Source organism: Dipteris shenzhenensis, chromosome 5, assembly GCF_047967505.1.
Source record: "Dipteris shenzhenensis isolate YYH24624 ecotype China chromosome 5, Dip_SZ_1.0, whole genome shotgun sequence".
NCBI classification, from domain to species: Eukaryota; Viridiplantae; Streptophyta; class Polypodiopsida; order Gleicheniales; family Dipteridaceae; genus Dipteris; species Dipteris shenzhenensis.
In genome coordinates, this window is record NC_141600.1 from 120496 (window position 1) to 146013 (window position 25518).

Genomic DNA, 25518 nt, shown 5'->3' on the forward strand with positions numbered 1-25518 from the left:
GCAAACTCAAGCGGTACCATGGACCACTCATTGAAGAAGCACTTCATACTTTACAAACTAAGGCAAGGGAGCCAAAACTCCTGTAGGAGAAATCTTGGCAAGAAGCCTAGCTCAAAATGCCAAGTTGTGCAACCAAACAAAACATCTTACTGCACACATGGCACAGTTAGTTGACTTTGAGGATGAAGAAAAGCCCACAAGGGCTCCTACCAAACTTTTTATAGGATTGGATGCATAGGGTCAAAAGGTGCAAGTCAAGCCCTGATTGATACAGGGGCAAGCCATAACTTGCTCTCTTTTGAGACATTTATCACACACTTCCACCAAGTTTCACTCAATCCCACCCCATCCACCATGACAAAGATTAACAGGGGCACGCTGCAAGTATAGTAGGCTCGGTGGTTTTACCCACACTAATCCAAACTCACCTATTGGCATACAAGTACTATGTCGCTCCTCTATAGTAGCCATGATCGAGAATGTGTGGTCGTGGAATCAAGCCACTTCATGCTCTATCAACTGGATGGAGCAGACCACCACCATGATGTTATCAAATGCATTGCTAACCTCTGCCCCGACAAACAAGAAGGCCATCACCGCTTTGCCACTGCTACCAACCTTTACATCCCTCCCCAAACAATTAGATCATCACACCCCCCTACCATCAACAGATGGGTCCGCAAGGACTTACTCCATGCACAAGCCACTACTGCGAACGGTCGTAAGGTTTGGATACCCAAACAACTTTGCTTCCAACAACACCATCCTTAGAACAAAAGGCTCACTCAATGCCATCAATGGACCAAAAAATCTTAAATATCCCATAGATGGGTGCCTAAAGCACTACTTAAAGCCTAGGGTTTCTATCATGGAAACTCATTTATTTGGGTGCCCAAAGAAACTCAATTGAGTGACAACCCCCCACAAAGAGGCCCCAGCTTCCCAAAGACAATCACCACCAGCATAAAGGGAACCTCCCTAGATCCTGGTGCTCACTTGGGTGGAATTCCTGCATTTCCTACAACGTCAGGTGCTTAGAAAACACTTTAGAAAACGTTACTAGTCTTGCATGCACGCCCTGGAGCAGCACGAGGTATAATAAAACGGTGACGGACATCTACTAGTGCCCTAAGCCGTCTCACGCTCCTTCGCATCGCATGGCTTCTGCAGCAAAGTCCCTGCTCTGCGCTTCCCTTGAGCGTCCCTTCGCTCCCTCTTCCCTCAAAGGTTTGCAGTGCATGTCCCCGAGAGTATGGAACCCACCCACGAAAGCCCGCGTCTCACGCATAGTCATGACAGCAACGCTGCTCAAGTAAGTGTCCAACTGGCATGTCTCACAATTGTAGCTGGCGTTGCTACGCCTGATGCTGTTTTCGCTCATTCTTGCAGAGAGGTTGAAGTCCGAGAAAAGGGTGCACATATTCCTCGTGAGGCACACACACAAGTTACTCATTCTATGCCTCCGGAGAAAATTGAAATGTTCAAGTCACTAGAGGGTTGGGCAGAGACTGCAATCTTGCCGTTTTTGAAGTCAGTGGAGAAAAGTTGGCAGCCTCAGGATTTCTTACCAGAACCATCTTCGGAGGGTTTTCTGGATGAAGTCAGGGAGTTGAGAAAGCGTGCCGCTGAGTTACCGGATGATTATTTGGTTTGTCTTGTCGGAGACATGATTACCGAAGAAGCTCTCCCAACTTATCAGACAATGCTTAACACTGCTGATGGGGTACATGATGAGACAGGAGCTAGCCTCACCTCTTGGGCCAGGTGGATTCGAGCTTGGACAGCAGAAGAAAACAGGCATGGCGATCTCCTGAACAAATATCTTTATCTTACAGGTCGTGTTGACATAAGGATGATCGAGAGAACTATTCAGTATTTAATTGGGTCAGGAATGGTTAGAAAACGAAGCCCAGATACTTGTTGTCAGGGCTCATTTCCTTGAGCTCCTGTTTGCATTTTTACTATCAAGTCGTTATACTCAGTGTTTGCTTCCATTTGTGGAATTGAGTTCCTTGGTGCATGAGAGTGGCTTGCGGGTTTGTGTCGAACTTCAAAGAAAATTATGCCTGTAGCTTACTTCTGGCTGTTGAACTGCAGGATCCCCAAACAGAGAACAGCCCCTATCTGGGATTTATATACACATCTTTTCAAGAGAGGGCCACCTTTATTTCTCATGGGAATACAGCACGCCAGGCGAAGGAGTTTGGTGACGTCAAACTAGCTCAGATTTGTGGGACAATTGCAGCTGATGAGAGGCGGCATGAGAATGCTTACACCAGAATTGTAGAGAAGCTTTTTGAAATTGACCCTGATGCGACAATGCTTGCTTTGGAGGACATGATGAGGAAGAAAATTTCCATGCCTGCGCATCTTATGTATGATGGAAACGATGAGCACATCTTTGAAAATTTCTCTCTAGTTGCACAGAGGACGGGTGTGTACACAGCAAAAGACTACGCAGATATTCTAGAGCACTTGCTGAAAACGTGGAACGTGGAGAAGCTACCAGGGCTTTCGAGTAGAGGACAACAGGCTCAGGAATATGTCTGTGGGTTGCCCACTCGCTTTAGGAAGCTGGATGAGCGTGCTCAATCTAGAGTGAAGAAAGGCCCCAAAACCGGCACTTTTAGCTGGATTTTCAACAGGGAAGTAGCTCTCCTTTGAGACTTTAACCTTTACTGGAAAACTGAGAGCGTATATTAACAGTGCTCGGGGCTGATTGGGACATATACAAGGCTTTTGGGCGTTACTTATTTTCAATTTTCTATCACTGCCAACTTGAAGGACCATATGAACTGCAAGTGCTGATCTCTAGATTTACAGATTCCTATGGCTAAACATGATTGCCCAGTGCATTGGTAAATGACAGAAGTGTAGTCTAGGGTGCTTACTAGATTTGCTCTTAGTTTTACATAAGTGTGAAGCTTTTGTTTTGGCACGTGTATTATGTCGTTTACATACAGGGACAGACGGATAATCGAGTGGGTTGGACTTTGTTCAGTAGAACACTCTGAGTCAAATCTGTCACACATCGTCATTTTATTAGTGAGCCTGATTGTTTTTAAAAAAATCAGGTACGATTTCTTGCAGTTTGGACTTCATTACATCCTTTATTCCTACGCTACTTTGTTAGTGAGCCTGTTTGTCCTAAATGGATTGACCAAAAGATCATGGAGTTGGTGATTCCTTAAACCTAGGAGAAATTCTAACACACCGAGTTTCTCATGCGATGAAGTGCTTGTGGTTTAAGCATTGCAAAAATAGCTTTTTATTCTGAGCTGAGCTAAGTCAGAGGAACCGTTGTCTTTGCCTTCCTATCCAAATCATAGCCCAAAGGCTTGTACCTTGTTGAAAATCAGCAATGTCACTAGCTCAAATTACTCCATATGGATCACATTCCCATTGAAAGCTTAGATATGTGGTGCGGTCTAGTCTTAGATGTAGCTGCATGCCATGCCACGGGGTTCACTTGTATTGCAACCCCCCTTCCTGTAGCCTATGCTATCCCCAACATGTCTCTGTAACAAAAGATGGTGGAGGTGATTGTGGAGGCACTGGGCCATAGTCCATATGTGGTGGTCTCTAAGGATCCATTGATTCCACAGGAACTGGGGGTGGTACATATTGATACTGAATAGGAAGCTTTTCCAATTGTCCATATTTCAGGTGGTGAATCTTAGACTTGCTTTAGGGCGGCATGTTTTGGGAAGCACTACTGTGGGTAGCAGAGCCTGACACCGGCCATCTGAGCTGTAGGTTGATGTCCAGGGACTTGTGGCATGGTATTGTTCATTTCCCCTAGCAGTGTGTAATGGCATGCGTTCATGTGGTGAATCTCAGACTCTCCAGATTTTGTGCAGAGTCCATATTTCGTGCAGTGATCTCGGACTTCCTATTGGCATGTTTTGGGAAGCACCACCGTGGGTAGTGGCCTGACACTGGCCATCTGAGCCCTAGGTGGTTACCCATATTTTGGGCGGTGAGTCTTGGACTTTTCATTGGCATGCCTCCCAGGTGAATCTTGGAGTTTCCATTGGCATGCTTTGGGAAGCGCCACTGTGCGTAGTGGCCTGACACTGGCTGTCCTGAGCCATAGGTGGTTGTCCAGGGAATTGTGGCATGGTATCATTGATTGCCTCTGGTTGTGCATACATTGGACATCCTGCAGGGCTCCACGGTTGCCATTGGGCACCCACAGTGTCACCCCAAGGGTGCTCCATTCTGGCTGCATGCTATAGGTAGGTATCGGGCCATACGTTCCATAGTTGTTTGTTGGATGAAATTGGTGACCCGGTAAGAAGCTTCTTGCCCCCTCACCTGGGTTTGATCAATCAAACGGGTCCTGAGGGGTTCAAAGGCGGGATTAGCTGAGGTCGTTGCCTTGTTGTCTTTTAAAGACCAATCGCTTCATGAAGTGACACAGCTTACTATGTTATCCTTGAGACGAGCAATTGATAGAGTCAAGGATGGGGGCATCATTTGGTTTTGTTGGATATGGGCCTGGTCCTGCATCCCTTTTTGAAGATCTGGGCTTTCCTGCTCCATGCTCATGGTCTCCTCACTAGTGGATCTGCCCCAGGGTTCAGCCTCAAAGTATATGGCTGTAAAGTGATCTGACAGATGGACAGGACCCTAGGCTTCAATGATAGCTTGTGAGGTTGTGATGTTATCAGATGCACTATCAATGTCGTCATGGATATTCCTCAACAAATAGAGACAGCGAACAGACACAGAGTGTACACAGACGAGAGCATAATTGCTTGCATTGCATGAATGTGGATTGTGTGCATATGAGAGAGAGAGAGAGAGAGAGAGAGAGAGAGAGAGAGAGAGAATTGTATGTGGATTGTTTATGTGAGAGAAGGTGGTTGGGTTGAGAGAGAGAGAGAGAGAGAGAGAGAGAGAATTGTATGTGGATTGTTTATGTGAGAGAAGGTGGTTGGGTTGATAACCCGAAAGAGAGAGAGAGAGAGAGAATTGTATGTGGATTGTTTATGTCAGAGAAGGTGGTTGGGTTGAGAGAGAGAGAGAGAGAGAGAGAGAGAGAGAGGGAGAGAGAGAGAGAGAGAGAGAATTGTATGTGGATTGTTTATGTGAGAGAAGGTGGTTGGGTTGATAAACCAAAAGGCATACAGCCCTTCCACTCGTGGTGTAACATGCATATGCAAGATAGGACCTGGCACAGCCAAGCATATTAATGTGAGATGCATAAAAGATAGCTAACCTACTCATTACAGGTCCAATTGTAATGGAAATACAGTGCTTTAGTTTTGGGGACAGCCAGGGCTGAGAACCCATCATGTATATAGAGTACCAAAATACATGATACAAGATGAAAATATAGACCCGTAGTAGAATCAAAGGAAGACTCCAGGTTGGTGAAGAGGAATAAATGGAAACGATGTCCACCAAGGTCTTGCATTTGCACAGATTTGCAGCATGTCTATATAGACCTGGATCATAGAATTCTGATGAAAAGAAATCATCACTAGAGAGAAGAAATGTTTGGTTCATCATAATTCAGATCATTCATAAGAGAATCTCCAACGATGGAAGGAACGTCTACAACACGGTTCATCCACAAGAACATCTTGAACATAGGAATCATGAATATCTCCAATAGGAATATCATGCACATTCTCAATAGGATCCAATGAGACATCATGAAGTACCAAGAGCACCATGCATCCACAAGAACATCTCGAACATAGGAATCAGGAATATTTCCAATAGGAATATCTTGTTGAACATTCTACACATCCTCATTGGGATCCAATGAAACATCATGAAGTGGTAAAGGTAATGCATCGTCAAGGATCTTGATGATTGGATTAAGGTCTACATCAGAAGTACCAAGAGCACCATGCATCTCAACACTTGCATAATATCAGCATGAGAAATGGAATCCAAGTGTTGTGTGACATCAATAGGAGCATCATCATCTGTAGACTCACACACATCATGTGTAGACTCAATGATGGGAATCTCAATACTGTATCATGAAGGATTGTGGCATCCAAATAGTGCAATCGTCATGAGTAAGAAAAACATCAACAAGCTTAAAGAGTGCTCATCAGCATCCTCAAGTGGTGCAAACTCCAGTGGCAGAGTAATTAACATCTTCAGGAACTATCTCTAAATCAAGATCATAAGAAATAGTAACATTACGAGTAGTAGGATCATCAACACAATCAACATCTCAATTGGATCTTTTGCAGAAGTCAGGGCATTTGAAGAAAATTCACGTGTGTAGATACTCTTTAGCAGAATGCAAGAGCTGAAAGGAAGAATGGTACTTTAGCAGATAGTGCTAGAGCAATGCTAAATGAGAAGCATCTTTCAAATCAATATTGAATAGAAGCAATAGCCACTGCAAACTACTTGCTTAATTGGCTTTCGACTGAACCGATTCAGGGTATGACACCTTAAGAAGCATTAGGAAGAATGGATTTTAGCAGATAGTGCTAGAGCAATGCTCAATGAGAAGCATCTTTCAAATTAATATTGGGTAGAAGTAATAGCCACTGCAAACTACTTGCTTAATTGGCTTTTGACTGAACCGATTCAGGGTATGACACCTTAAGAAGCATTCACTGGACACAAGCCACACATTGGGCATCTCCACATATTTGGTTGCATAGCATATGCCCACATATATGACTACCATCATAGGAAATTGGATACAAAGTCACGCAAATGGATCATGGTTGGATAGCAAAGCATACAAGTTGTATGATTAGGAATCGGAATGGAAAACCTCAAATACACAGGAGATAGACACACCAATTACACAGTCATCTATAGAAAAGTTTGATGAAGAAGAGCAAGAATTGCCAGAAGCAACCGTAGAAGAGCCACAACAACTCAGACGATCTATTAGGGAAAGCATACCTCCAACCATATTGACATATGCTCAGAAAGGCAAAGCAATTCAGGTTGAAACCACTAATTATGCTCTTATGACTACCATCATGGCTTCAAAATAGCCAGTGTACTTCGAAGACGTAGTTGACAAGCTATACTGGCAAACTGCTATGAATGAAGAAATGGAAGCTTTGTACAAGAATAATACTTGGGAATTATGCGACCTTCTACGAGAAAAGAAGGCCATAGCAAACAAATGGGTATACAAAGTGAAGTACAATTCAAATGGAAGCATTGAAAGATACAAGGCTAGACTAGTTGCAAAAGGATTTGCACAGCAATACGATCAAGACTATGATGAGACTTATGCTCCAATAGCAAAGATGGATTCCATATAGTCCTTGATATCACTAGCGATACTCAACAAATGGAATGTGTACCAGCTCAATGTCAAGAATTTTTTTCTCAATGGTTACCTAGACGAGGAAGTCTACATGCAACAACTAGTAGGTTATGTTGAACCAGGAAAAGAGAATCAAGTTTGCCATCTCAAGAAAAGCCTCTACAGCTTAAAGCAAGTACCCAGAAGTTGGTATAGCAGAATCAACAAGTATTTTGCTACTCTGGGATACATTAAATCCAATGCTGGTCATACTCTCTACTACAAAGTTCAAGGGGAAGACATTACTATTGCACATTTGTACGTAGATGATGTAATTGTGACCACAAGTAACGATAGCTTCATCAAAAAGCTAAAACAAGACTTATCTACATAGTTCGACATGAAAGATCTTGGACTTATGCACTATTGTCTTGGAATTGAGTTCGGGAGAGATTTAGACAACATCTTTATGAGTCAGCTGATAGTCTCGTGAAGAAGTTTCATATGGCATATTGCAAGATTGCAGCCACTCCCATGGAGCAGAGTTTGAAACTTATAATAGATTCAAAAAAGCCTACAGTCAATGATAGGTACTATCGGGAGCTCATCGGATCTCTCATATATCTGACTATCACACGACCAGATATTTGTTATGCACTAAGTTCACTTGCACAGTTTATGTCAAATCCAAAACAGTCTCACTGGAATGCAACCAAAAGAGTCTTGAGATACATTAGATGTACAAGACAATTTAGAATAGAATACAGAGGAAGTCATCCAAGGTTGCATGGATACTGTGACAGTGACTATGCCGAAGATCATGAGACCAGGAGATCGACAAAGGGATATGCATTGTTCCTTGGTCAAGGTGCTATATCATGGTTGTCAAACAAATAGCCAACTATTTCTTTATCTTTGACTAAAGCAAAATATAGGGCACTTGCTACAGGTGTATGTGAGGCTATATGGCTCAGAAGACTATTGTCAGAAACAAATTACTTTGATGAATCAAATCCAACAACAATCTACTGTGATAATCAATCGGCTCAAGCATTGGCCAAGAATCCAGTATATCACTCTAGGACAAAGCACATTGATGTCAAAGAGCACTTCATCATAGAAAGAGTGTTACTTGGTGACATCACACCGCAGCATTGTGATAGCAAAGAAAATGTTGTAGATATCTTTGCCAAACCACTTGGTAAAGAGCTTTTCGAGAAGCATCGACAAGCTCCTAGTTTGATGCAAAGGAAGGACATTCCCATTAACGGGGTGTGATGGAATGTAATGCTCAGTCCATCTTCGATTACCCAAAATTATCATCTTGAGGGAACACGTATTTCATGATGTTGATCTTGAGGAAAAGTGTGGAGAAACCATGCTCAATATCATGTGATCATATGTGCATAGCACTAACCCAATAGAGTGCTATAAAAGAAAGGATTAGATACCCAAACCCTAACCCTAAAAGGGTATGTATATATTCTATAATTTCAACTAAATCTAGTGTACAGTTAGTCATTTGTGGTGTGCTCTCTAGATGTTCCCTCTCTCCTCATCTCCTCTCTTCTCCTCTCCCCTCTTCATATTTTGTCACCCATCCACTCGTCCATCATGCGCGATAATTGGTCACTGAGCATGGCGTCAAACATCTCTAGAGTCCACTTCTCATCCCCTATGGGAAGCAAGCTGGAAGTCCCAAACCAGATGCATGTGGGAGCACACCACGTTGATCAAACCCCCCTTCCGAGGTTGCAGGATCAGTAGCATAAGCTCCACTGGCAAGGGATAGGAATCTGATATGTCGAGGTAGTTCTAGGTCCCCAATCTCTAGAAGTGCCCCGATTGAAGCTGAGAATGACTTGGAGGACAAGTCTCCACCATCAGGAGCACGCCTAGAAGCTAGGGGCTAAGAAGGGGGGGATACCATTTGCTGTGATGAAGAGGAGGCCGAGGAGGATGCGCCCTCATCCTTGCCAGAAGACAAGGAGTCTTGGAAGGGCTTGGGGGGGGGTGGGAGGAGGTAGGAACTGACGATCCTGCTAGGGCAAAGGAAGGAGAGGTGGGAGGGGGAGGGCGTGTGGTGAGGGTGACCAAAGTAGGAGGGGCGGGAGGTTGAGGGGGGGGGCAGGGGAGCTCGGGGAGGGGAGGGAGGAGGTCGTGGAGGGGTCTTGGGAGGGAGGAAGGGGAGGGGGCGGAGGCAAGGCTAGATCCTCGTACTATCCCAGTGATCCAGAAACCTTGGCCTCCTCCTCTGCTACCATGGCCAGGCTCTGTGTGGGAGCCTTAATCATTACAATGTCGGGAGTCTATTACTAGCACATGTGTGGGTGCGGGTGCTAGACCTGCGTACTAGCGGGATCCACTGGAGGAGCTTGGGCCTTAGCCCTTGGGGGGGTGGATCACCTGGAGGGGGGTCTCTTAGCTGTTCCTCCATGGATGCTCTCGCTCCGCTCTTGCTCTCTCTGCATTGAGCGTGCTATCAGCGATGTTTTCGGGCCTACTTGCTGGGCTTTTCTTAACCACCTTGGTCCAATCTCCCTCTGAAGGTGTCACCAAAGGGATCAGGGACTCCTGTTGCTGTGGCTTGCTAGGTTGTTGGGTCTCTTGGGGCTCCCGCTGCTATCTCTGTTTGACCTAAAGGGGGTCTGCGATTGCTGCAGTTGTTGATGTCTGCGAGGGAGGTTGACCTATCTGCCTGCGGCTCCCATTGGCGATCTTGTTGGGGGGGGTCGTCTACAACCTCGAGGACAATCCCTAGCCAGTTGTTCCTTCTCTCTACATTGAAGGCACTAACTTGGTAGACCCAACACCTCAATCTTATGGCGGAGCTCACCCCCCTCAAGGGTCTCAAGGAGGATCCACTCTGGAAGAGACTTAGGGTCCTATACCACCAGCTTGAGTCTGGGGACTCCCTCATCTTCCACCACCATAGCGATTGACTCTAGGGGGGACTCTAGCATTGTGCCAAATGCTCTGCCAATAGAGAAAGAATGGGCCTGTACTCCTAGGGAGCCCTTGGAAGCGAAGTGTCACTAGAAAGCGAGGCACATGATGAGTCGACTCCATGTCCTCTACTCTGAAGCCGTGGTACCAAGGGAAAAGGTAAACAAGGTGCAGGCCAAGGTAGGTGGGGCTCTGCTCTACCAGTGCCAGTTTGGTGTTGGGTGAGTGAAGCTGGAGAAGACAGACTCCTCGTCCATAAATGGCAACCTCCTGAATATGGTCCCCCTCTAACACCAAACTTGCCGATAAAAAATCTTTGATTTGACTCCTGGAAGGTGTGAGTCCTACTATCCGATCCACTATTGCCTTGTCTGTGAGGGACTGAACTGCTTTTTGAATCTGTTGTTTGTCCTAAGGAGAGAGTAAAACCTTAACTGCTGGGGGAGTTGAATGCGCTACCATTGAGCCCTTCTAGCCAGACAAGTGTCACAACCAAGGTTCCTTTTCTCCAAATAATTTGAAGTTGTGTGAAGGAAGAGGAGGGGTGGAAAAAGTGGAAGAAAGGAAAGAACTCCAAAAGAAACCAAGCTAGAGCTGAGGCAAAGGGTTGCCCAAGCGCTTGACAAGCTGAAAAAGAGAGGTTGGAACTCAAAGCTGGAACAAGGCTAAGCTAGAAAGGGCTCTGTGAGCAAGCTCCTAGCAGCCCGAAATGACTCACTAACTAATCAAGAAACTCCACCAATAGGCATTCGAAACAAGCTTGGGAGGGCAACTCCTCAAGCTGTTCCACAGCCTCAAACCGAGCGTGGCAAGGCCTCATCCCATGGGCTAAGATGGCCCAGCTGCGAGGGCTTTCCCAAAGTCCTAGAAGGAAAGCAAGCAAGTCAGGGGGGAGGGAGGTGCCCCTAGGTCCACATGAGCATACGGGGGCTTAGCAGCCCCAACCGCAAAGCCCGCACTCCATGCAGGTCTCTCGATACCAACACGCAGTCCAACAAGGGGGGAGATGGTGAAATGGACTGGGAAGCAGCCGCAAAGGGGAAGAAGGGACAGACAAGGGGCAAAAGATGCGAGAACAGCAATGAGGGGGGAGATGAAGTATGGAAAAGCAGAGGCGAGGGGGAGATAGGCGGGGAGAAGAAGCAAGGAGTAGGGGGGAACATGTGCGATGGCGGGGGGGGCAACTTGGGACCAGGAAGCAATCTCCGTTGAAGGCAAATGGAAATGGAGAAGGTGAAATCCAATGAGCTAAAACTGTATGGCTATAATGAATTGCAACAATAAATGAAAAGTACTGATAAGTACACACAATATAATGAAACCCGAGGACAAGGTGTCCTAGTAGTACCTAGTGTACTAAGTGGCTCATGTCATAAGTGCCCTAACTGCCTATATCTAGGCCTACAAGGCATATACCAGGGAGTAGAAGGCACTAATGGATAGCCCGTGGGATGGCCTACAAATGCCCCTCCATGGTATGGGCTGAAGTATCCTGGACACATATCAGAGTACCTGAAGAACTAATATCATGGTTACACATGCTCATCTTGTATGGATATAGCAGGCAAAATATGATTGTACATAGCATAACAGATCAAGTTACAAAACTTACTAAGTTCAAAGCTAAACAATTACCACTATGTGACACACGAGTGTTGGAACAGTTAGCCCAATCATTATCAAGAGGAGGAGGAACCTCAGATGTAGCATCGTCATGGGGGTTTGACTGAAACAAATGCATCAGGCTGTCAAAAATATTCGATTCTTCAACTATGGGCTATTTTTGGCAATTCAACAAAGGCATGGATGATGACTCATAAAAAGCAACATCTCTACTAACAAAAACTTTGCCTCTGCGGGGCCGGTAGAGCTTGTAGCCCTTGCTTTTTGAGCTGTACCCAATAAAAATGCATTTGACAGCTTTGTCATCCAACTTTGTCCATGTCTGTGAGGGCACATGTGCATATGCCAAGCAACCAAAAGTCCTCATGTGCGAAATCCTAGGCTTAGGGCCTGTGCCTCATAAGATGTGATGGTTTTCAATACCTTGGTTGGGCATCTATTCAAAATATGATTCACACATGACTGCATCCAATCTCAATTCATTTGGCAAGTGCTTCCCTTTGAGCATACACATGGCCATCTCCATGACTGATCTGTTTTTCCTTTCAACCACGGGATTCTGTTGAGGAGCGAAAGGCACAATGCATTGATGATGTATGCCACTTGAGGCCAAATGATCAACAACTTCTTTTGACATGTATTCACCCCCCTCTTTGTATTGATGTTGGCAATTTTTGGCCACATGAGGCCAAATAATGAACAATTTCTTTTGACATGTATTCACCCCCCTCTCGTATTGATGTTGGCAATTTTTAGCACACTTTCATTCTATACCAAAACAATTAAATGCTTAAAGCAATGTGAGACTTAAGATTTGGACTTTAGACAAAAAAGCCAGGTATACCTAGAGTAGTCATCAATGAAAGTCAAAAAATAGTAAAATTCACGTATGGCTTCAACTCTCATAGGGCCACAAACATCATTGTGAATCAAGTACAACTTGTGGGGTGAACCAACTCTCCCATCCTTGGGAAATGCAAAAGGGTGCAATTTTCCAAGTAAACATGCTTCACCTACATGCTTCGAAGGCATATGCATCTTAGGAAGATCAACAACCATATCTTCTTTATGCAACTTTACTAAAGCTTCTAAGTTGAGGTGTCCAAACCTCTCATGCCATAAACGAGTATCTGCCATGGTAGAAGCACAGCAATAAGTATCTGCATCTGCAAGTCCAACATCATTCAAGCATCTGTCATATGCATCAAGTCTATAAAGTCCTCTAAGCAATGTGCTAGTCAACACCATTATAAAGGCATATATAACATCATAGACTGCACAACTAACACCATAAAAAAGAACCTGATATCCACAAGTAGCTATAGCTGAAATGGATATGAGATTTTTTGCGGATGCCTGGTACATATAGTACATGGTCTAGAGTGACTAGACCACCAGATACTGAAGTAATGGCAACTTGCCCAATGCCCTTTATTGACTAGGATGCATTATTTGCACATGTAACTATTCACCCCTTTGGTGCATTTGCAAGTGAGCTGAATAACTTTTTGCAGGAAGTGATGTGCTTGCTAGCAGCACTTGTCAAGAAACCATGCATCATAACCATTAGGAATTGTCATGCAGGCTGTTGAGACTGACATCTCCAGGGTAGACTGGCCGACCAGCTCCCACGCAGCAGGGGGGCCAGAGGGGGTAGGCTGGCCGACCAGCCCCTGGCTGACCAGGTCCTGGCCGACCAGCCTCTGGCCGACCAGCTGATCGGCCCAGTTGGCTGACCGACCAGGCTGGTCGGTCTAGGCCAACTGACCGACCCTCCTGGCCTTCCCTATATAAGGGCCCTCCCCCTTCCTCATTTCATTCACTCCTTCTAGCAGCTCCTCAAGGCTCCAGTCTTTGCCTGCTCCTGGCCGTCCCCACTTGAGCCCCCCCTCAGCTGCCCTGTTGGCTGCCCACGCTCCCTCAGCAGATCCCTCTTCTTTCCAGGCTCCTCCCTCCTCGCTCCAGGCTTCTTCAGTCCCCTTGTTCCCAGGTTCCTGCCTCTTCACCCCAAGCTCCTTCAGCCTCCTCATTTCTAGGCTCCTGCCTCCTCGGTTCAGGCTCCTCTAGCCTCCTTGCTCCCAGGCCCCTGCCTCCTCGCTTCAGGCTCCTCCAGCCTCCGTGCTCTCAGGCTGCAGCCTCCTTGTGCCCCTTTCCTCTGCTTCAGTTCAGCCCCTTCTGCAGCCTCCTTGTGCCCCTTTCCTCTGCTTCAGTTCAGCCTCTTCTGCAGCTCCTGTTTCTCATCCTGTTCAGGATACTTTGTATTTCAGTTGCTGCCCTGGTTTATGGGCTGAGTTATAGCAGATCTATTTGTGGCACATCTTGTTGTCTCTAGTGTTCTCTGTGTGGTTCTGTAGCTTCAGTTTGTTTGCATCTTCCGCTGCCATTTTTAATATGGTATCAGAGCACCAGAATACTCTCTGATCTTGGAGCTCCTGTATTGATGAAGTTGAAGAAGCTTGTCCTCGTCGGCAACTCTCTTTCCCGCTGACTACAGAGCTCTCTTCTTCCCCTTTTTTTTTTTTTTTTGGCTGCCTGTCGGCAGCCCCGTTCTAGATTTCGATCTGCTCACCAGCCCCGTTCTCTTCAGCCCTTGGTTGCTGTCCACTCCCTGGTTTCAGTCATGGCTGATGAAACAAAGGATTCTGCTCCGGATCTTCGCGTTCCCCCTATGTCCAGCTTCTTTCAAGAGTCTGACAAGCCTGTACGCATCCCCACTCTTCCTACATTTCCAGATGCTCGGCAGTTAGATGGGACCAACTATTCCCTTTGGAAAATTCAGATGGCGTCTGTATTGGAATCTTACGATCTTGCCGAGTTTATTGATCCCGGGATCCCTCGTCCGTCTCCTGAGGAGGATCCACATGCTTCTCTTATCTGGGACAAATTGAATGCTCGTGTACGCTCGTTCATCTTTCTCAATTGTCAACCAGGGGTTCTCAATCATATCAAGCACCTTACTTCTGCACGTACTATTTGGGAATTCCTTGATGGCATGTACCTTCGCGTCACTCCCATGAAACGTATCTCCTTGGAAGTTCAGCTTCGTCGCCTCGATCCGGCTACTTCCCCTTCCATACGGGACCACATCAATAAAATGCAGAGCATGCATCAGGACATCCTCCATGCAGGCAAGGCTATCTCCTCCGAAGATATGGCTATTACTCTCTTATCTCATGTTATTACTGACAGTCGATATGCAGCATTCTATTCTTCTCTTATTACCTCTGGCCGCCTCAGCACCATCACTTGGGAGGAACTTGTCCCCATGATGATGGATCAGGAGGAACAGTTCATTAAAACCTCTGATGGTTCTTCTGAGGCTCTTGTGGCCCACCGTCCCAAACCTCGATCCAAGAATGCCCCGTCCTCTGCCACTAACTCATCTTCTTCAGATCCCTCCAGTGACCATCCTGCTCCCAAAGGTAATTGCAATTACTGTGGCACTCCTGGCCATTATTGGCGCAATTGTCCCTACCGCAAACACAAACGAGCTGACGCACCCATGGCCGCTGCGGCTGATGCTTCCCTTACCCCCACTCCTGCATTTTTTCACCTTGAGCTCTTGAATTCAGGTACCCCTTCTGATAATGGCGTGGTTGAACGTAAACATCGTACCGGCGTTGAAATGGCTCGGACCATGCTACTCACAGTCAACTCCCTCAGTCCCTCTAGGCCGAGGCCATGATGACAGCGATCCATACTCTTAACCGCTCTCCGACATCAGCGGTTCCAGGCATGACCCCTTATCAGGCTTACTATGGATCTAAGCCCGATGTTTCCCATTTTCGGGTATTTGGCTGTGATGCTTATGTTCATATTTCTAAATCTGATCGTGGAAAGCTTGATCCTAAGTCCCACAAGCTCTTGTTCGTAGGCTACAACTCCGTCTCCACTGGATATCGCCTATATGATCCTCGCCGCCGCATTATCTCCGTGAGCAGGGATGTCCTTTTCAACGAGCAGGTCCTTCCGCCATCCTCCGACTCTCCTCCTGTTCTTGGAGATCCGTCCGATGCCCTGGAGCCCTCTATCCCTCCACCTGCCTCGTCCCCCGTTACATCACCTCCTATTCTCTCTCCTCCGCCTCCTTCTCCGGCTCCACCCTCGTCTGCTCCTCCCTTGGAACCCCGCTCGGTACGTGTTCCGCGATGGCTCATTGATACTCTCCGCTCCTCCGATCTTGAGGATCCCTACTCCGAACCACACCCTGATGATGGGCCTCGTCGCTCTCATCGCCACCCCCCACCGTCCTCTTCTGATCCCCTCCATGTCAATTACGCCCTTATGTCTCGCATCCTCGCCACTCGCGAGCCCACTACCGTTCCTCAGGCTCTGGCTCAGCCTCATTGGAAACAGGCTATGGAAGCGAAAATTCATGCTCTTCTTCGGAACCATACCTGGGACCTTGTTCCTCGTCCCTCACACCGTTCTGTAATCGGTGTCCGGTGGATATTCAAAACAAAGTACGCCTCTGATGGTTCTGTCGACAAGTATAAAGCTTGGCTGGTGGCTAAAGGCTATGCCCAACGACCCGGCATCGACTATGGGGAGACCTTTGCACCTACCGCCCGGATGAGCACCATCCGAACGATCCTTGCTCTTGCAGCCCACCATCAGTGGCCCATTTTTCAAATGGACGTCAAATCTGCGTTTTTGAATGGTGATCTTCAAGAAGAGGTATATGTGGATCAGCCACCCGGCTTCATTAATTCTCGATCTCCTTCCATGGTCTGTCGCCTTCGCAAGGCCCTCTACGGTCTCAAGCAAGCTTCTAGGGCCTGGAATCAGCGTATTGATACCTTCTTCTGCCGCCAAGGGCTTCATCGCTCTCTGGCTTATCCCAATCTTTATCTCTTTCATGAAGGACAGCTTCATACCTTCATCATTCTTTATGTGGATGATCTAATCCTTACTGGGGGTCATACCAATCATATCCTTGCCATTAAAGTTGCTCTTCAAACTGAATTTGAGATGACGGATATGGGCCTCCTCCATTTTTTCTTGTTCATGAGATTTGGCAGACCAAGAGGGGGTATTTTGTCTCTCAGCAGCGCTATGTTCACGAGCTCCTCGAAACTTTCCACATGGCTGACTGTCGGCCCATCACTTCTCCCATGGATCCCAACTCTAAACTCTCTGCTTCTGGGTCCACTGCTTATCCTGATGCCTCCCTCTACCGCCAGCTTGTTGGTTCTCTTATCTGGCTACTTAACACTCGACTGGATCTCGGCTTCTCTGTCGGCACCCTCAGTACCTTCATGCAAACCCCTTCGCTTTCTCATTGGCAGGCTGCTCGACGTCTCCTCTGCTATCTTCAAGGGACCTCTACTTTCGGGCTCCTATATACTGCCGGTGGTTCCTCTCCTTCCCCGCTCACTCTCCGAGGTTGGAGTGACTCTGATTGGGCTGGCGACCCCGATTCTCGCCGCTCTACCACGGGCTATGTTTTCTCCTTTGGCTCTGCGGCTATTGTAACCTGTTTTCTCTGTCCTAGCCTCTAAAGCAGATCACGGGAGTAGCACCTTTCGTTTCCACCCAGCCAATTCTGCCAAGACTTCAAGCAAGAGAGTGAGAGAGCTATATCGAAATCACGTAAAAATCACATTCTTCAATTCTCTCACTAGCCTTGACAGACCCCAAATCCCTAGATAGATCTAGATGCCACATGTCATCCATATAGGGCCTTCCTAATGCAACATTTCACCCCTCTCTTGGGATGCATTTAATTCCTTGCCCCTAGGCACAATCTTTGCACTAGGCCCTTGGTCTCAGATCTATCTAGTCTGGTGCTATCAGCCCTCACCTAGGACCTTGACATTGATCCCTCCCGATCATTTACATAAAGCGCAAACACATATATTACAAAGATAGATCCTATAAGGGAAATGTCGACTGATTCTTCCGAGGTCATGCTACCTCGGCTAGAGCGTAACATTCCTTCCCTCTTCAGACATCAGTGTCCTCGATGATAAAGTCTGGGAACACTCTCCGCAACTGATATACGGATTCCCAGGTAGCTTCGGATAGAGGCTGACCATGCCATGCAACCAACACCGTGGGTATCTTCCGATTTCGTATTTGCATTGTTCCTCGGTCCAGGATTCTTGTTGGTTTGCGCCTTGCAATATCCTCTATCTCCTGAAATAAAACCACACCTTCGATTAGTGAGTCACCAGTATGTAAAAATTTCTTTAAACGTGAAACATGAAAAACCGGGTGCACCTTACACCCCTGTGGCAATTCTAATTTATAGGCTACACTGCCTATTCTCTTTAGAATTAACCACGGCCCACAGTATCGAGGTGATAACTTAGCACACTCTCCTGAAGTCAACGACTTCGAGTGCGAAGGAATTCTGAGAAAAACTTTTTCTCCTTCTTCAAATACTCTTATAGACCGATTTTCATCCGCATACACCTTGGCTCTATCCATAGCCTGGCGGATGTTAGCTCTCGCAAGTGCTAGCATCTCCCGCATCTGAACTACAAAGTTCGCGGCACTAGGCACTTTCTGAGGTACTCCAACTATAGTTGGATTAGCTGGTCTATAACCATAGTTCAGCTCAAACGGACTGAACCCAGTAGATGAATGTTTCCTATCATTGTAGGCAAACTCCAACAATGGCAACCACTTGTCCCATGTATGTTGCCTCAATGACACATATGCTCTCAGCATATCCTCTAAAGTCTGGTTGACTCTCTCCGTCTGACCATCCGTCTCAGGATGATCCCCACTACTCATTCCCAACTCAGTCCTTAGTGTCTCAAATACCGCAGTCCAAAAGTGACCGGTAAACCTGACATCTCTGTCTGACACTATGGATCTAGGCAATCCATGCAGACGAAATATATGTCTAATAAACAAATCCGCTACTTGCGGGGCACTAACAGACTCTCTAGTCGGAATGAAGTGAGCCATCTTGGTTAGACGATCAACCACCACAAGGATAGAATTATACCCTCCTTGTGTTGCAGGTAACCCTACAATAAAGTCCATGGAAATGCTCTCCCACTTACTTAGTGGTATTTCCAAGGGCTGTAAAAGTCCGGGTGGCTTCACCCGCTCGGCCTTACTTACCTGACACGAGAAACACCGTGTCACATATTCATGAATATGCTTTTTCATCTTTGGCCAAAAGAAATCTCGCTTCACGAGATCATATGTCTTCTCGACTCCTGGATGTCCCGCACACGGGCTATCATGGCATTGTCGAATGACTCTCTGCCTGAGATCATTCTGACCAGGTACTACAACCTTGCCATTTCTAACTAGCATACCATCCTTTATGGTATATCTTGCATAAGTTTGGCCTTTTCTGGATGCCAGGTCATCCTTTTCATTTTCCCCGGGTTTTAACACATGAGCCTTAGGCCATAAGCTCTGGACAAACTCGTCCACCTTCTGAGTTTCTCTGATCTCGGTCATTAGAGCACTCTCTAATACCGTGAAACTCAGGTTGTGCATAATGCGAGACAACGCATCAGCTACCTTATTGTCTTTTCCTCTTCGGTACCGAATCGTTAGATTAAACTCCTGCATGAGCTCTGCCCACCTAGCTTGGCGGCCCCTCAAGTCAGGCTGTTTACAAAAATGTTTCAGAGTATCATGATCCACATCCACATAAAACTCTGAACCATACAGATAATGTCTCCATGTTTTCAAAGCATGGATAACAGCATACAACTCCAATTCATGAGTTGGCCAATTCCTTTGAGAGGGAGAAAGCTTCTTGCTTTCGAAGGCTACTGGCCTTCCCTCTTGAAGGAGGACTGCTCCTACCGCAATGCCACTTGCATCGGTTTCTAGGAACAACGGTTTCTGGGGATCAACTATTTTTAACACTGGTCCTGAGACCACAGCTTGTTTTATGGTGTTAAAACTTTCTTGTTGATTCTGTCCCCAAATAAAAGGTACTTTATCTGAGGTCAGATCAGTCAATGGCGATACTATTCCGGAATATCCTTTGATATGCCTTCTATAAAACTGGACAAATCCCAAGAATGATCGCAACGCGGTCAGACTCTGAGGGATTGGCCAAGTCAGTATCGCAGCCACTTTCTTCGGATCCATTTCTACCCCCTGTGGAGTAATTATGAATCCTAAGTACTCAAGCCTAACCATACACAGTATAGTTTTCTTTTTATTTACATAAAGACTGGCTTTCCTCAAAGTACTGAACACCATCCTTAAGTGTTCACGATGTTCAGTAACACTTTTACTGAATATCAGGATATCGTCAATAAAATGTACTACGAACTTTCCGATATACGGACGTAGTAAATCGTTCATAAGCATGACGAAGGTCGCTGGAGCATTGGTAAGTCCGAAGGGCATTACCAAAAACTCATAATGACCAAACCTGCTTCTAAAAGCGGTTTTATGCACATCCTCGGCTCTAATCCGGATCTGATGATAGCCGCACTTAAGATCTATCTTGCTGAAAATCACGGCTCCATGTAATGCATCTAGCAAATCATCAATCCGAGCCATCGGATACATGTGCTTAACAGTGATATTATTTAATGCTCTGTAATCTATACAGAGGCGAAACGTATCATCCTTTTTCCTCTTTAATATCACTGGTGAAGCAAAAGGTGAGAAACTTGGTTGAATCTGCCCCAACTTGAGGTATTCTTCCAGTTGCCTACGCACCTCCGCTTCTTCAGTAAAACTCATTCTATAGGGAGGTCTATTTACAGGTTCTGCCCCCGGGATCAGTTCAATCTTATGCTGAACTTTCCGCTCTGGAGGTAACCCATAAGGTAGTTCATCCCTAAAGCATTCAGAGAACTCCTCTGTTATAAGATTAGCCAACTTGGCCATCTCATCACTTTGCGTAACATCAGTGCTAGTCGAAGAATCATTCACCGACTCTACCGATGCGGTGCAAAGGTATAAAAACTCTACTTGAGCCTTTCTGATTTCCATCACGGAAACCAACGGTCCCTGAGGTATATCTCTTTCACCTCGCAAGACATAAAGCACATCATTCATCTTGAATTGATATACGTGCTTTTTCCAATCAATGGCTGGATTCTTCCTAGAATGCCACGCCATTCCCAGGGCTATATCTGCATGAGCAAGCTTGGTCATTTCAAAATCAAGCTTCTCAGCATAGTCCTGAATCCGAAGCTCCAACTGGGTAACCCTCTGGTCCCATACTTCAGTTGAACTTCCATCTGCCATTCTGACTGTATACGCATAGTCAGATGGACTTGTCTTTAATTTCAGCCTCTTCACGAGCTTGGAGTTAATCACATTGTGAGTTGACGCTGAGTCAAACAACACAATGACATCATGACTGGCTACTTGCCCTTTCATTTTGATTAACTCCGTATCATTGAAGGCTGTATACCCCGTTGCTGCGGGCTTAGATAGGATGTTATCAGGTGCACTCGTCACTAACTTAGTAACAGACACACATAACAAACAAGGTACTAACCTCTGAGAAGATCCCGCTAGCTGAATCTGCATCTCTTCCGCTCTGGGACTTCCCTGCATCTCCACGTCGCACTCTGAGATCACCATCTCAGCCATCCGACGATCTTTATTACGTGGACAATCTCTCCACTGATGAGGTTGAAGGCAACCAAAGCATAAGCCTTCTCTCCTCGCTTTTTCTCTTTGTTCCGGGTTCAAGGGAGACTTAGACCAAGCCCGGGCTGCCATTGGAGTTACTTTTCTCTTCACTCCAATGGTGGTACTTGGTTTAGGAGTTTCAGCCGGTCTCGCCTGCTTGGCTTGACCACTCGGCTGCGAACCACTCCCTTTACTAGTCCACTTCTTCTTAAACCCAGATTTCTTCGGATACCCATACTGGGTTCCGACCTGTGCAAACCCACTTGGCTTGCTGCCCTTGGCATCCTCGTAGTTCAAGGCTATAGCTATTGCATCATCTAGCGTGTTCGCGTACTTAGCCCGAACTTCCATTTTTATTCGGTCATTCAATCCAAATATGAAATCTTTCACTTGGATTGATTGAGGCAGGGGTTCGTCAACCTTCATTACACTCTCTCGAAACTTGTCAGTGTATTCTGCCACTGATAAATTTCTCTGACGAAGGTTCCTATATTGATCCCAAGCTCGGGATGCCTCGTCAGGAGGTAAGAAGTGTTTCCTGAACTCTCTTTTAAACCCCTCCTAGGTAGTGGATGCTATGCCATCTTTTTGTTGCTTAATCCACCACCGATCCGCTGCCTCACTAAACATATGGGTGGCCTCGCGGATCTTTTTGATGTCATTTCTGATCTCACAAATGGCGAACGCCTCGTCCCATTTGTGTAGCCAGGTCTCAATGACATCAGAGCTACGGTCGTTCATCCGACCAGAATACTTTTCCGGTCTGTAATTGGCAATAATTGGCACTTTAGCCTTCCTAGGCTCGACCGTATGGACACTAGACTCCGGTTCCATTGGAGCCTTTCCCTTCTCCTCTCGAGAAGGTCTGGCAGACATACTATGTATCGCTCTCCTAAGCTCGGACTGCCCTGCATTGGCTTGTAATTGCTGTGCTAACAACTGTTGCAAGGCATCCTCCAACAATGCAATCCTGCCAGATAACGTATGAGCTACTGGGCGCGATCCCTGCTGGGTCGGCCGGACTCCTGATTCACCAGGGTCCCTCCTGGAAGCCCCTTCTTCTGCTTCCATTTAGTTCAGTAGGCGTTTTGTTTTGGGGTTTTTATTTTTTTATTTTTTTTATTTTTTTAAATAAACACCCCTAGAACACTGTAATCACAAGCTGACACAATTCAGGGTACTGACACTCTGAACACAATTCCCTATACTAGGGAATTCCTGCAATCCCTTATGCACACTGACTAGGCATTTGATACCTGCATAACCCAAATAGCGCTTTTCCCTATACTAGGGAATTTTCTGCAAACTGACTCTGATCGGAGCACACATGCATACACACAAGTATAGTAACCGTAAACTCCTCTATACTAAAACAACAAACTGTATAACCAAACTGAAATTTTATAGTGAAGGAAAGTTCGATGCTCCCTGGAAGCTCCACGCAATCCGAGTCCCCGAAGACTGTAGCCTCCACGTATGATCTGCTTGCACTGATACAACCTTTTTTTTTTTTTTCACTTCTGTTTGGAATGTGTCGCAGCCTGAGAGAAGCCTGCGTGATCTTTGACGAAACCAATAGGTTGTCTGTCAACCTACCATCTACCTTGACTAGCCTTACACTCAATCTGGGTTCCCAAGGTTTGCTGGATCGTCACTAGCTACGAGCAGATTGCTGGTGTCGCAGATTGCTGCACCCACGCGTGCCACCGAAGCAGACCACGGCTAGCCAGCATCACTGCGTCACTTCTAGGACCTTGGCGATTTCCCCCTGTCCGTCGTCAATCGTATGCACGTATGGAACCTTCGTTCAATTAATCCAGCGCCCACGGTGCGTAGGTCAATCGTCCGTCAACGCCTGTCGTCGCTGCCCTACGGTACCCCCAACTCCAACCACGAGTAGTCAACACCCCTCTCTTACGGGAGCGCCATCCAACACGGACCACATCAACCCTTCGTTGCGGAGGCTCTTTGCGATCAGTGCGTCGCCTACGCCAACTGTCGCAGCAGAACGTCCATCGAAGAAGCCCGTCACGTATAGCCTTTTTCACCGCCAATGATCCACACGTCCCTATACTAGATCTCTCCACAGGCTCTGATACCAAATGTAACCTGTTTTCTCTGTCCTAGCCTCTAAAGCAGATCACGGGAGTAGCACCTTTCGTTTCCACCCAGCCAATTCTGCCAAGACTTCAAGCAAGAGAGTGAGAGAGCTATATCGAAATCACGTAAAAATCACATTCTTCAATTCTCTCACTAGCCTTGACAGACCCCAAATCCCTAGATAGATCTAGATGCCACATGTCATCCATATAGGGCCTTCCTAATGCAACATTTCACCCCTCTCTTGGGATGCATTTAATTCCTTGCCCCTAGGCACAATCTTTGCACTAGGCCCTTGGTCTCAGATCTATCTAGTCTGGTGCTCACAGCCCTCACCTAGGACCTTGACATTGATCCCTCCCGATCATTTACATAAAGCGCAAACACATATATTACAAAGATAGATCCTATAAGGGAAATGTCGACTGATTCTTCCGAGGTCATGCTACCTCGGCTAGAGCGTAACAGCTATCTCCTGGTCCAGTAAACGCCAACCCACGATCGCCCTATCCTCCACCGAGGCTGAGTATCGTGCTATGTGTAGTGCCACCTGTGAGGCTGTGTGGCTTCGGCGCCTTCTTCTCGATTGTGGTTTTCAGCAACCCGCTCCTACCACACTTTTTTGTGACAATCAAAGCTGTATTGCTCTTGCTCGCAATCCGGTTTTCCATGCTCGGACAAAACACATCGAAATTCAGTACCACTACACGAGAGAGAAGGTTCTTGACGGTACCATTTTGCTCCTCTTCAGCACCACTACCGACAACGTCGTTGACATTTTTACCAAACCTGTTTCCTCTCCCCTTCTCTAGCGTCATGCCAGCTCTCTGGGTCTTGTGCCACACCTTGGAGCTGAGAGGGGGTGTTGAGACTGACATCTCCAAGGTAGACTGGCCGACCAGCTCCCACGCAGCAGGGGGGCCAGAGGGGGTAGGCTGGCCGACCAGCCCCTGGCCGACCAGGTCCTAGCCGACCAGCCTCTGGCCGACTAGCTGGTCGGCCCAGTTGGCTGACCGACCAGGCTGGTCGGTCTAGGCCAACTGACCGACCCTCCTGGCCTTCCCTATATAAGGGCCCTCCCCCTTCCTCATTTCATTCACTCCTTCTAGCAGCTCCTCAAGGCTCCAGTCTTTGCCTGCTCCTGGCCGTCCCCACCTGAGCCCCCCCTCAGCTGCCCTGTTGGCTGCCCACGCTCCCTCAGCAGATCCCTCCTCTTTCCGGGCTCCTGCCTCCTCGCTTCAGGCTTCTTTTGTCCCCTTGTTCCCAGGTTCCTGCCTCTTCGCCCCAGGCTCCTTCAGCCTCCTCATTTCTAGGCTCCTGCCTCCTCGGTTCAGGCTCCTCTAGCCTCCTCGCTCCCAGGCCCCTGCCTCCTCGCTTCAGGCTCCTCCAGCCTCAGTGCTCTCAGGCTGCAACCTCCTTGTGCCCCTTTCCTCTGCTTCAGTTCAGCCCCTTCTGCAGCCTCCTTGTGCCCCTTTCCTCTGCTTCAGTTCAGCCTCTTCTGCAGCTCCTGTTTCTCATCCTGTTCAGGATACTTTGTATTTCAGTTGCTGCCCTGGTTTATGGGCTGAGTTACAGCAGATCTGTTTGTGGCACATCTTGTTGTCTCTAGTGTTCTCTGTGTGGTTCTGTAGCTTCAGTTTGTTTGCATCTTCCGCTGCCATTTTTAATACAGGCATCATGAATAGAAGGATTTTACTGACAAGTAACAAGAAAAGCCCAATGCTAATCATGTGCTTGGCTGTCTCATGCCTATCATGTGGACTAGAAGAACCAGAAACTGCGAGACCTAAGTCCTCCTCCTTCTTTTCAAATGCAATTATGTTCCTGTACTCAGTGATGTCATGCCTAGGTTTCTTGCAATAGTTACATCTCTTTTTCTTCTTCTTTTCTCCAAAAGAAGATACATTAGAGGAATGACCAACATGTGGATGAGTGGGCTTACCAATTGAAACTTTCCCCTTGCCCTTGTTTCTATGATGAGTGGCAAAGGCTTGATCACTAGCCATAGAAGCATTTCTATTTAC

General features: G+C 46.7%; 1 protein-coding gene across 1 annotated transcript; it reads left to right on the forward strand.

Moving 5' to 3' along the window:
- The first annotated feature begins 975 nt into the window (after positions 1-975).
- On the forward strand, positions 976-2863 carry LOC147901446 (stearoyl-[acyl-carrier-protein] 9-desaturase, chloroplastic-like). Its single transcript, XM_087374578.1, has 3 exons — positions 976-1312; positions 1390-1894; positions 2098-2863. Exons 1-3 carry the CDS (start codon positions 1158-1160, stop codon positions 2662-2664), a joined length of 1227 nt encoding a protein of 408 aa, XP_087230704.1. The 5' UTR covers positions 976-1157; the 3' UTR covers positions 2665-2863.
- Positions 2864-25518: the final 22655 nt, after the last annotated feature.

Coding starts and splice junctions, on each gene's coding strand:
- LOC147901446 (XM_087374578.1), top strand. CDS start 1,158: ATGGCTTCTGCAGCAAAGTCCCTGCTCTGCGCTTCCCTTGAGCGTCCC. Junction 1,313..1,389: donor ATGACAGCAACGCTGCTCAA/GTAAGTGTCCAA, acceptor TCATTCTTGCAG/AGAGGTTGAAGTCCGAGAAA. Junction 1,895..2,097: donor ATTTAATTGGGTCAGGAATG/GTTAGAAAACGA, acceptor GTTGAACTGCAG/GATCCCCAAACAGAGAACAG.